Source organism: Geotrypetes seraphini, chromosome 2 (genome assembly GCF_902459505.1).
Source record: "Geotrypetes seraphini chromosome 2, aGeoSer1.1, whole genome shotgun sequence".
Classification (NCBI taxonomy): Eukaryota; Metazoa; Chordata; class Amphibia; order Gymnophiona; family Dermophiidae; genus Geotrypetes; species Geotrypetes seraphini.
The window spans coordinates 31,891,181-31,904,834 of record NC_047085.1 but is presented as its reverse complement, the minus strand read 5'-3'; the positions used below and the strand labels follow the sequence as shown (position 1 = coordinate 31,904,834).

The 13,654-nt window shown below is 35.5% G+C and overlaps 1 protein-coding gene across 3 annotated transcripts in view; it reads left to right on the top strand.

The window, feature by feature from the left end:
- The window catches only part of PHF20L1 (PHD finger protein 20 like 1), a 306,054-nt gene that overhangs the window by 237,170 nt on the left and 55,230 nt on the right, over positions 1–13,654 (top strand). For all 3 annotated transcript variants that reach the window (XM_033931888.1, XM_033931889.1, XM_033931890.1), the window contains 2 exons: positions 5,388–5,495; positions 8,456–8,620. In XM_033931888.1, the coding sequence (XP_033787779.1) occupies positions 5,388–5,495; positions 8,456–8,620 (273 nt within the window). The remainder of the gene's footprint in view (positions 1–5,387; positions 5,496–8,455; positions 8,621–13,654) is intronic.

Genomic DNA, 13,654 nt, shown 5'->3' with positions numbered 1-13,654 from the left:
CTGCTCTTACCACATCCGCTGGCAAACGCGTTCCAGAGTTTAACTATTCTCTGAGTGAAAAAAAATTTCCTCTAATTGGTTTTAAAAGTATTTCCCTGTAACTTCTTCGAGTTCCCCTAGTCTTTGTAATTTTTGACGGAGTGAAAAATCGATCCACTTGTACCTGTTCTACTCCACTCAGGGTTTTTTAGACTTCAATCATATCTCCCCTCAGTCGTCTCTTTTCCAAGCTGAAGAGCCCTAACTGTTTTTCTGCGCAGAATGGAACATATATCTTAAATGGTTCAGCTTGTGACACCACATTCCTGAATGTTTGCTATAAATATCATAAAATTATAGATCAAAACAACTTCCACTATCCATACATGGACTTTGTACAACTCCCTTGTAAAAGTCTCTATATCCTTGTACGCTCTTACATTCTGTTATTAAATTGTTGGATGCCTAAGATACTCGATTGTAGCAGGTTTCCGGGTCTCACCACATTCAAGATCCTACATGACATTCTTCCCCCCCTAATTCCACTATCTTGGAATTCTATGAGCCCTGACAGTACCATATCCACCCAATAACTTTTTTTAAAAAAAATCTTTATTCATTTTCAGAAATTACAACAAGTGTACAATAATCACTCAGAAATATATTAATTAATCACTTGACAATCTTATTTGTAATCCTCCAAATATATAAATATAAAAGAATCCCATCCCTCCCACCCATATATTAATAATTAACAATTATCAATTATTGTCATTCACCCAATAACTTAAACTATCTTTCCCCTCGTTAAAAGGCGTTATCTATGAGGACAGACAAGATGGCGATCTGAGTGGACGTGTGTGTTTAAGCTCTCTCTTCAGATTTCCTAAAATTCCCCTACTGCATGGCAATTACTCTTTCCATTTAAATATATGATATAGGGAGTTCCACCAAAAGCTATAATTCAATCTATCCCCCAATTTTTCCAATTTCTCATGATCTGTTTTATGGCAACCCCTGTCATGATGAGTAATAGCTTGTTATTGTTTGAAGATAATTGGCTCTTGGCCCTCATTGATGTGCCAAATAACACAATATCATAAGTTAATGCAACCGGATTTTCCAGCAAATTATTTATTTGCCCCCAAATTAACTTCCAAAAAGAAAGAATCAATGGACAATAGAATAATAAATGATCTAATGTTTCAGCTTTAAGATGACAGTGCCAGCATCTATTAGATTTAGAGCTATCTAACTTCTGTAAACAAACTGGGGTTCCTAAAAGCTCTATGCAAAAGAAAAAAACTGTACATCTCATCCTCCAAACCCAAATTCATGGCCATTGAGACGCAATAATTTGGTGCTTAATCTCAATGCTCCAAATGTCTCTTAGACCTGTTTTCGATTTCTTATTTAAAAATCCAGATATTAATTTATACTACTGGGCGGCCTAATGTCCCAGGAAGTCCACCTGAAAACATAAGAACGGCAAACTATACTGACTACTAAGATTTTTCCATTCAGGGAACCCTACCTGAATGGCCTGCTTCAACTGGGGCCAGGGATTATAATATGGTGATACAATATGGAGATATAATTGATATTTCACACAAGTTTTAGCACACCAGAGCACTGCACGTTAAAACAACTGTGGTTACCGAACGTCCATCTTCCCAGCCATTTAATTTAGAGCTGTGATTAAGCAAACAAGATCTGCTTCAACTGCAACCATCTATAATTTTGTAATTTATTAAGACCAAATTTGTGTTGCAATTGTGAAAATTCAAGCAGCTTATCATCAGAAATAACATTATCCGAGTACGTATACCCGCCTTCATCCAATATTTCCAGATGACTTTAAATCCACCAATTTGAATCTTGGAGTTCAGCCATATGGTTTGATAAGTTGATTTATTAATTGGAATAGGTGTTAAATTATTCACACATTTTAATGTTTTCCATGTATCAACTAGTATTCTATTGTCTTTGTATAACTTGGGCATTTTGATACTTAACACATGACTCAATCTCAATGGTGATTGCAGCTGCATCCTTCCATACAACAGCCGTTCTCTACGTGGAATCTGAACATTGTGTTGAAGGCTCTTGGTAGAGCACCATACGATCCACTACAGGAGGGATCTTTGATGGATCTTACCTTCAAGATGGTTTTCCTGGTAGCAGTTACTTCAGCGAGAAGAGTCTTGGAGCTTCATGCCTCATCCTGCAGAGAGCTGTACCTCAGAATACAGAGACGGGAGTGTCTCTGCATATGGTACCTTCGTTTTTTCCAAAGGTGGTCTTGGCATTTCAAGTGAACAGGAAGTCAGACTGCCGGCATTCCAGGAGTCTGGATTGCCAAAAAGGATAAAGTGTTGGCACTACTGGATGTCAGGAGAGTTCTTATCTGTTATCTTGAGGTCACAAATTAATTTCATTTATCAGATCACCTTTTTGTCTTGACTAATCCTATCCAACGAGGTCAGCCAGCCAGCCTCAAAGGCCTCGATCTCGAGTGATCAAGGTAGCAATTGATTCAGCTTATATTACTTCTGGCAAGCAATCACCAATGACATTGAAAGCTCATACTACCAGGTGTAGCTTCTTCATGCACGGAGTCCAGGGCTGTTCTGCTTGAGAAAATTTGTAGGGCAGCTACTTGGTCCATTCTTCATACTTTTACTAAGTTTTACTGAGTGGACATAGAAGCACAAAGTGGCTACTCATTTGGGTTCTCAGTGCTAGCAACAGGCTTATCGGTCCCACTCTAGATGCAAGGGACTGCTCTAGTATGTCCCACTAGTTTAGGAGTCATGTGCTTTTGCAGTGGAAGGAAAGATTAGGTTCTTACCTTGATAATCTTCTTCCCAGTAGAAAGCACATGAGTTCCAGTCTCAGACTTGGAGGTATCTCCAAGAACTTGTCTTGTTGCAGACAACAGATGTGATGCTGGTATCTTAAAGAAGCTAGAATTTCTATCCTATATATGATTGCTCTGGTCAAAGATTTCAGAGCAGAACAAATGTCTGTGCTGGTTGTACTCAGGAAGGTGTTTGTTTTTCACTCCACCTTATTTATACTATGTTACATTTATTAATTATTTGTGTTTGGTTGCAGAGCAGTTCAAAAGTAAGTGAGCAGTGAGTCCCCGTACCCTTTCTTGTCATTTCTCCTCTTTCAGTGGTTATGAACTGCTTTGGTATGAACTGAGAAGATGGGGCACTGCCCTGTGATACGGGGAGACAGAACTGAAAAATAGATGATGCCTTCTGCATTCTCTTGTAGGTTTGGAAAAGGAACCCATTAGTTTAGGACTTATATTCTTTCTACTAGAAAGAAGATTATCAGGGTAAGAACCTAATTTTCCCATATATTTTAACAGTTGTGACCTCATTTTGGAACTTTCTGTCATGAAATAAAATAAAGAAGAAATACCCAGATAATTGTGTGAAAGTACATGATGATTTTACATGTGATCCCTGACATATCCTAAGTCATCCTAGCTGACACAAGGGTTTCAAATGGGTCATGTCTGAGTTGGAAGCCCAAGAGTATAGGACATTAGCCAGTCAAAAGAAATGATCTCACCAATAGTCATGCATGGTTTCAAAAGTTGTTGTTGTTGTTGTTGTTTAACTCAGTACTTACCTATGTGCTGTGCTAATTGAATTAGTAATCAATTTTGGCTTCTAGTCACCCAGTGCCAAAGAACTGTAAAATCATTGTATTGAAAGCCACGGTATTTTTTCAGAACTCTTTTTATAAAAAATTGAATGCAATAATTATTAAGTTTGTTTGGCTTGGCAAAACACCTAGAATTGCTTTGGTATCTTTACAGAAATCAATTAAGGAGGGTGGGGTAAATTTCCCAAATTTCTATAGGTATCATCAGGCCTATATTTTACGTCAAGGTATGTATTGGGTCCTCCCAGATCTCATTGAATACACTCCAGATTGGTTATACTTGGAATGGCGACTCCTGTCTCCTTTACATCTTTGTCACATTCTCAGTATCAAGATGCCCAGATTGTATAAAGAAAATAAACTTTTATTAGATACATGGAAAACTCTAATATATGTAAGTAATTTAACTGAAATTCCTATTAGTAAATCGACAAATCAATCTATATGGCTAAACTCCAAGATTCAGATTGGCGGAACTAAGATTGTCTGGAGGCATTGGTTAAATGCAGGAATACGAACTTTAAATGATGTTATTTCAAATGGAAAAATGCTTGAGTTTACACAATTGCAAAATAAATTTGGACTGAATAAATCACAATTTTATAAATGGTTGCAATTGAAGCAGGCCATTCAGGCAGGGTTCCCTGAATGGAAAACTTTAAATTTTCAATACAGCATGGAATTTTTATGCTTCCAGGCAGATTTTCTGGGTCACCAGGCCGCACAGTGGTATAAAGTTATTAGTGAATTGGTTAATAAAAAACCTAAAAATGGTCTTAGGGATATTTGGAGCATTGAGATTAATCATCAAATTTTGGCATCTCAATGGCCACAAATTTGGTCTTGGAGAATAAGATGTACACTGTCAGCATCTATGAGACAAACTTGTTTTTTTCTTTTGCATAGAGCATTTTGGACCCCTGTTAGATTACAAAAATTAAATAGTTCAATGTCTAATAGATGCTGGCATTGTAAGCTTGAAGTAGGGACTTTGGATCATCTTTTATTTTTCTGTCCCTATAAGCCTTTTGGAATTCGATCTGGGATCAAATAAATTCTTTATTAGATAATCCTGTAGCATTAACTTATGATACTGTGATATTTGGCATATCTATGAGGAAAAAGAGTCAGATATCGGCAAGTAATAACAAACTTTTATTGATTATGACAGGAGTTGCCATGCAACATATTACTACAAATTGGAAAGATCACACAAGACTTAATTTTAATTTCTGGTGGAATTCACTATGTCACATATATAGAATGGAATGTTCAATAGCAATACAAAATGGAAATTATAAAAGGTTTAATGAAATATGGGGGCTATTGACATTGTTTTGTAATGAATAAACACCATTTTCTTAACATTATTTATGATTGGAAGAGAAAGGGGAGGGTTTATATAAATGAAAAAAAAAAAAAAATGTAAAAAAAGAAATATGACAAAGATTGATTCAATTAAACAATTGTATGGAAAGGGAGGGGGGAAGAAGGGTTTAGATATATATACCTTTGTTATGATCTTGATAGATTTATCAAGTGATGTTAGTAAATCTATGTATTACTTATATTGTGCACTTTTTGAAAGTTTAAAAATGAATAAAGAATTATAAAAAAAAAAAAGAAAGCCACGGTCTGTGTACAATTTAACACTTTTAACTGCTTAGTAAATAAATGTAATTCTATTAGGGAAATGACATTTTTAATGTGAAAATGTCTCTTAGGTAAAAAGAAAGAAAAGGATAAAGAACGGAAGGACAAAAGGGACAAAGATCACTTTAAGGCTAAACAGAAAAAGAAAAAAAAGAAGAAGAAGAAATCCAAACAGCATGGTATGTATCAGGTGTAATTGGTACACAGATATGGGCATTTGTGCATAGAAGCTTGTGATCCATAAACTGCCGACAGAGCTCCATGACCACTCCGGCCCAAACTGCCGAGTTCAGGCCTTATATGTCAGTCTTGCTCCATTTATGTAGTTGTCTAACCAGTGTTGTTGTTTGTTAGCTTGGTACATAAAGGTTCTATCCAGGAAGGTTTTGTATTTGCAGCCGGTAATGCTCGGGTATGCAAATAGGTTGCTGTTTCTGGTTTGTCTTGTAGGATTGTATAGAGCAGTGTTTTTCAACCGCTGTTCCGCGGCACACTAGTGTGCCGTGAGATGTTGCCTGGTGTGCCGCAGGGCCGCCATCAGGGCAGTACTACCAGTCCTGCATTCAGGGGCCCAGAGCTGACAGGGGGCCCGAGGCAGGGGCGCCAGTAGCTCGCCAAGGCAAAGTGAGTCGATCACCCAGGACTCACTTTGTCTTGGTGATCTAATCTATCGAGCCGATAAGTCTTCTTCTCCCCGACGTCAATTCTGCAGTTGGAGAGGAAGTTCGGGCCAGCCAATCGCTGCCTGGCTGGGCGGAACTTCCTCTCCGATTGCAGAATTGACGTCAGGGAGAGCATGCGTCGGCGTCGGCTTTGGGGCCTGTTATCCATTGGTGGATCCTGTTCCCCGATGGCAGCGGCAGTGGCAGTGGCTTGGGGAACGGCAGGGAGAAAGAAAGAAAGGGGGCAGGCAGGGAAACAGAAGGAAAGAAGAGAAACAGAAAAAAAGAAAGAAAGATCAGGGAGAGAGGATGAAAAAGTTGGGGGAGGGATTGAGGTGTGGAGGAGAGAAAGCATACAGGCTGATAGAAGGGAAGAAAGATTGGATGCACAGTCAGAAGAAGAAAGTGCAACCAGAAATCACCAGACAAGGTAGGAAAAATGATTTTATTTTAAATTTAGCAAAGTGGAGGCAGTATTACCACAGTTTTCAAAGGAATTTGCCCAAATAACTTAATAGTTAACTGGGTAAATTCCCAGAGATGAAAACTTCCCTTCACTTACTATGCACAGTTCTGAATTTATATCTGCTGTCTATATTTTACAATATGGTCACCTTTTACTAAACCGCAATAGTGGTTTTTAGCGCAGGGAGCCTATGAGCGTCAAGAGCAGCGCTGGGCATTCAGCGCAGCTCCCTGCGCTAAAAACTGCTATTGTGGTTTAATAAAAAGGATGGAGGGTATATTTGTCTATTTTTGTATGCTATAAAAACCAAATAGAGAGACTGAGAGCTGTTGACGAAGAGCTACGTGTGTGTCTTTCTTCGATTCCAGCCAGAATATCAGCTTTGTGTTCAGCCAAACAGGCCCAGGTTTCGCACTGAATAAAGTATTTTATAATTTTTCACTATTCTGTTTACTTAATATTTCATAATAAAGTAATTATAAAATACTTTCTTTGTGTTTATTTGATTCCTATTCAAGAGAATTACTTTATATATAGTCAATATAGGCACAGAGTTAAATTTTTTAACATTTTCTAATGGTGGTGTGCCTCGTGATTTTTTTCATGAAACAAGTGTGCCTTTGCCCAAAAAAGGTTGAAAAACACTGGTATAGAGTGAAGTGAGGAAGCAGGTATGTAGGAGCTAGTCCCCATACCAGCTTGAAACATATGCAAGAGAACTTGAAAATTATTCGTGCCTCCATTGGCAGCCAGTGAAGCAGTCTGTAGTAGGGGCTAATATGGTCGCTCTTTTTCAATCCAAATATCAAGCGGACCGCTGTGTTTTGGACAATCCTGAGTTTCCTTACGTTTTTTTTGGGTAAACCCATATAAACAATATTGCAGTAATCCAGCGTTGAAAGCACTAGTGATTGCACTAGTAGTCTAAATGATAGAGGATCGAAATATTTTTTGATGGACCTTAATTTCCACAGTGTCAGGAAACATTTTTTTTACTACTATGTTCGTGTGTTCCACCATTGTCAGGTGTGTGTCTAGTGTGACTCCCAATATTTTTATTTTAGTAATAATAATAATAATAATTATTCTTCTATACCGCCACAATCTTGCGACTTCTAGGCGTATCGGGTACGCATGATCTTTTATATGTAACGTATTGGTAATTTTGTTTATTGGGCTTGCAAGGAAGATTTTTGTTTTTTCTGTGTTTAGTTTCAGCTTGAAGTTTATTGTCCATTGTTCTATTTTTGTCATAATTTGAGAAATGTATTCTGAGGTCTCTTTCGTTATGCTGTTTACTGGGATTAAAATGGAAATGTCATCTGCATATATGTAGTGGATTAGGTTTAGCTTTTTTAGGAAGGGACCTAGGGATGATATGTAGATGTTGAATAGAGTAGGTGACAGCGGTGAACCTTGAGGTACTCCTGAGTGGTTTTTCCAGGTGTTTTGAGTATGGTTCGCTGTTTTGCATGGTAATAAGGTGCTTTGCATCTCATTATTATGTACCTCGGGTAACCTAATAATCCTTGCATTAGAGCTTTCTAATACATGTTAAGGAGTGAATATCACAGGTTACCCCCATAACACAGCTTGGTATCTACCTCACTATATCTCAGTGAAGGGAGAACTAACATGGCATCCACAGTATTTTACTCCCATGTTGCAACTCTTTTAAGCTGAAGTTCTGGATTAAAGTATACAATTTTATACAATTTATACAATTTTTTTAACTTTTATATGAATTTACCATAGTGTAAGAGGGATTTTTTTTTGTTGTTTAAACATTTCTTGTGTTTCTAAATGATGTGAAGAAAACAATTTCAGCAAAAGATATTCTTGAGACAGGTTAGTAGAGGAGGAAACTACATGTCTCTTGCATGTTTAATGTACATCTGTGTACAGCTATAGAAATAATAAATAGTAGTAGTAGTAAATGTTATTCTATCAAAAATCCACATATTTGTTTTCTTGTCATTTAATAACTGTTTTGTGTTCTGTTTTATTTTAGAATATTCAGATTTTGAGGATAGTTCATTAGAATTCTTGGAGAGATGTACATCTCCTGTGACAAAATCCTCTGGCAGCTCCTTGATGCTGCGAAACATGTTTACAATGAAAAACACATCATACCAGTTTCCAAGAGCTATTCTCTCCGTTGATCTCAGTGGAGAAAGTAAGTGTTTCTTTAGATGGAATTTTGATCGTGGCAAATATATTGTAAAAGGGGCTAAAAATGTATATCAATTGTTTTTGACTGTAGCCATTAGTCTAGGAAATGATGAGCTGTATTCTTGGAGGAATTCTATGCAAAAATATGTAAGCTCTACAATAATTTTGGAAACTACACATTTTATCATTTTTGTGCTGGATTTCATCAGAAGGCCTGATACTCTGCCCTGTCTTTTCACTTCTTAAGCCGATGGAGCTCACTCTCCTCAGCTCACTCTCTCTCCCTCCAAGCACAGTTCTTTTCCTAACCTGAGCCTTCTCTGCCCCCTTCCCCTCCCAGTTCTTTACCTCCCAGCAATATCCCCTCAATCCTGGATGACCCAAGGTTTATCCTTCTCTCTACACTCCCAGACACATATTTCCATCTTACATTTTTCTCTCCCTTCTCCCCTTCACTACCACATAATCCAGTTTGCTCCTTCTTTAGGTCACACCCTGCCACCTTGCTCCAGCAAGCCCCCTCCCCATCATGATACCTTCTCAGCTTGCTTTCTCTTTCCTCTCTGCCTACACAAGGAAGGGTGAACAGTTTCACAGTGGGCCATGTCCATCTGTTCTGTTATCCTAGGCTAGACTATTCATTTGAACTTCATATAGCCACTCAAATCAAATGAATAGTCAAGCTCTGGATAGTATCTTGGTGGTTTTTTTTTTAACATTTTCAAATACAAACCAAGCAATAATCACTTGTACAGAAAAGCGGTATCATCCCAATAAAGAAAAGAGAAACCTCTATATCATTAGCTCTTAACTCTGTTTATTCCACTCAAGTTGTACCATCTTTTAATTATTGTAAACCGCATAGAACTTCACGGTCCTGCGGATATAAACTATTTTTTTTTTTTAAAGTTCTTTATTCATTTTAAATTTCTTACATCAAGTGATAAATATATAATACATATAATTTTCAATATACACTTGAATATCCATCAATATATATTTTAATACAAACATATATAAAGACCCCTTTTGCAATAAATTATAAATCATCTGTTATTATAATATTGTACCCACCCTAACCCCTATTATATGATCTATCCTTGTGCTATGATATCTGATCTTTAGAAAAAAGAGCCAATGGTCCCCAGATTTTATTAAATTTTTTAATATAACCATGTTGTAACGCTATTGCTTTTTCCATCTTATATATATGGCAAATAGAATTCCACCAAAAAGTGAAATTTAATTTTGTATGATCTTTCCAGTTTTGAGTAATTTGTTGTATGGCGACCCCTGTTAATATCAATAAAAGTTTATTATTGTTTGCTGATATTGGACTCTGTGTTCTCATTGCTGTTCCAAATAAAATTGTGTCATATGTAAGTCCAACATGATTTTCTAATAATATATTAATTTGGGGCCAAATTGTTTTCCAAAAGGCATTTATACAGGGACAAAAATAGATTAAATGATCTAATGTCCCAATTTCTACCTTACAATGCCAGCATCTATTAGATTTAGAACTATCTATTTTTTGTAACCGAGTAAGGGTCCATAAAACTCTATGTAATAAAAATAACCATGTTTGACTCATAGATGCTGACATTGTAGTATGTATTCTCCAGGACCAAAATTTTTGCCATTGAGTTGCAGAAATTGTCTGTCCTATCTCAATACTCCAAATGTCCCTAAGTCCTGTTCTTTTTTTTTTATTTAAAAATCCATATAATAATTTATACCATTTTGCGGCTTGGTGTCCCAAAAAATCTGCCTGAAAGCAAAGGATTTGCAAACTATATTGAGTATTAAGATTTTTCCATTCAGGGAACCCTTCCTGGATGGCTTGCTTCAATTGCATCCATTTAAAATATTGTGTTATGTTCAATCCAAATTTCTGTTGCAATTGTGAAAAACTAAGCATGGATCCATTTACTATAACATCATTTAAAGACCGTATACCTGCAATTATCCATTGCTTCCATATTATTTTGAATCCACCAATTTTGATCCTGGAGTTTACCCAAATGGATTGATTTAACGATTTAGTTATTGGATCTGTTGTAATATTACTAATAAATCTTAATGTTTTCCATGTATCTAATAAAATTCTGTGATCTTTATATCTCTTGGGCATTGTTATACTTATAAGATGTTCCGGATATAATGGAAACAGGAGTCGCCATTCTAAATATAACCAGTCTGGTACATTCTCCATGAGGTCTGGGAGGATCCAATACATACCCTGTCTTAAAATATAGGCTTGATGATACCTATAAAAATTTGGAAAATTTACCCCTCCCTCTCTAATTGTTTTTTTTAATGTTGCTAAAGCGATTCTTGGCCTTTTCCCAAACCAAACAAATTTTGTAAGTATTCTATTTAATTTTTTATAAAATGACCCCTGAAAAAATATCGGAATCATACTCATTTGATAACAAACCACAGGTAAGATCATCATTTTTATTGTTTGAACTCTTCCCCACCATGAAAGATGTAAAGGATTCCATTGCTCGCACATTTCTGTTATTTTTTTTAATAAAATTTTTTCATTTTCTGTTACTGTATCATCAATTGTATTTTTAATAACAATTCCTAAATATTTTATTCCTTCCTCTTTCCATTGGAATGAATATGAATCAAATAATCCTTTGGTACAATGGACATTAATTGGAAGAACTTCAGATTTTTCCCAATTTATTTTGTATCCAGAAAATTTACCAAATTTATCTAATAAATTTAATAAACATGGAATGGTATCTTCCGGTTTCCTCAAATATAAAAGAATATCATCTGCATATGCAGATAATTTATATTCCCAATTTGAAAATGTGATCCCCTTTATTCCCTTAGTTTGATTTATTGCAATTAATAAGGGTTCAAGAACAATATCAAAAAGTAAGGGAGATAAAGGACAACCTTGTCTAACCCCCCGTAACAAGTTAAATCTTTCTGAAATGTTATTATTTATATTTAATCTTGCTCCAGGAGAGCTATACAATGTTTGAATCATTTTAATAAAAAAGGGACCTATTCCAAACCATTTTAAAGCTTGATACATAAATTTCCACTCCACTCTATCAAATGCTTTCTCTGCATCTAACGATATTAAGAAAGCTGGTTCATTCATAGTTTTCGCTAAGTTTAAAGAATGAAGTGCCAGTCTGGTATTATGTGAGGAATGTCTTTTAGCAACGAATCCTGTTTGGTGTACATCTATAATAAAAGGAAGAGCTTTTGCCAATCTTAATGCTAATACTTTAGCAAGCAATTTTTCATCTACATTCAACAATGATATGGGCCTGTAGTTTGAAACCAATGTAGGATCCCTGTTTGGTTTTGGTAAGACAATAATTACAGAATCTGCCATAGTACCTGATATATTTTCATTATGTATCTGATATTGATATAAATTTAATAAATAAGGCAATATAATATTTTGAAATGTTTTATAAAATTCAGCAGTATATCCATCTCCACCTGGAGCGGATCCAACTCTAAGAGATTTCAATGCTAGTTCTATTTCTTTTAATGATATATGTTCTTCTAAACTTCCTTTTATATGTTCTGGAATATTTGGTCCAATAATTGAATTTAAAAACTCTAAGCCATCTTGTTCTTTATTTTCACAAGAATCTGAAGTATATAGACTCTTATAAAAATCAAGAAATTGTTTTACAATATCTTTAGTGCTGGTGTGTGTATTACCTTTTGTATCTTTTATTGCAATAATTTTAGTTTTTCTTTTTTTTTGCTTTAAGAAAATTTGCTAACATTTTTCCAGCTTTATTTGAGTTTCCATAATATCTAAATTGCTGACAGAACATTTCTTTTCTAACAAATTGTGAAGAGAGTTCATTATATTTAGTTTTAACTTTTAATAGTTTTTGTAATACTACATTTTCCCATTTAATAATTAATTTTTTTTCTAATGATTTAATTTCTTCCTCTAATTCCATAAATTGTTTTTTAAGCTGTTTTTTCATAAAAGCCGAATATGATATAATGTTTCCTCTCATTGTAGCTTTACAAGCATCCCATATAATTTCAATATTCATATTGTCTGTGCTATTAATTTGAAAAAACTCTTTCATCTTTACTTTTAGGTCTGTTACAAAATTTTCATCAGCAAGTAAGGCATTATCAAATTTCCAAATTGATGTAAAATTTGTTTTTATATCATTTTTTAGATCAATCCACACACCAGCATGATCAGAAATTATAATAGGATCAATAACTGCTTTCATAACTTTTTGTGCTAAATTACTAGAAACAAATATATAATCAATTCTTGAAAATGATTTATGGGGGGCGTGGCTTGGAGCGCGCACGATATGGCAGCTTAACCGCAGCGCTCCCCGTATCCAGGCAACAAACGGAAAAAAATAAAACTTTCACTTGGTCTGTTCGATATAAAAATAACATAAAACAACGTCGGAAATGGCAAGTATGAAGCAGGGAAAATCTGAAAAGCCTTCAACATCGGGTATATCAGCAAAAAGAACAAAAGTAACTCCCCTGTCACCATCGAGTGTGCCGTTCCCGATGGAAGCTGAAGAACTCACTGAAAAGTCCGATATTATGACTGAACTGTTCAAAATAAAACTGATGCTGACTGAAAATGCTAATAAAATCTCTGAAGTTAAAGAAGAACTTCTCAACATGAAACAAGAGATTCAAACCGAAAGACAGAGAATGGCAGTGATGGAAGAAAAAATGGAGCAATTTGAATCCTTCACACAAGAGTACGATAAAGATAAAAAAGAAGTAGCAGCTTTAAAAAATCAATTGGTGGATATGGAAAACCGTGGAAAAAGAAAGAACATCAGAATTTTAGGTCTGGCTGAAAATATTGAAGGGGGAGATCCTGTACAATTCTTGGAAAATCTTTTACCTAAACTGCTTCAGCTCAATTCAAAATGGCCGTTAGAGATAGAAAGAGCCCACAGAATCCCCATAAGAAAGCCAGTAAACCAGGCTGCTCCAAGACCTTTGATATTCAAGGTATTAAGGTACCAACATGCTCAGGAAATATTAAAAA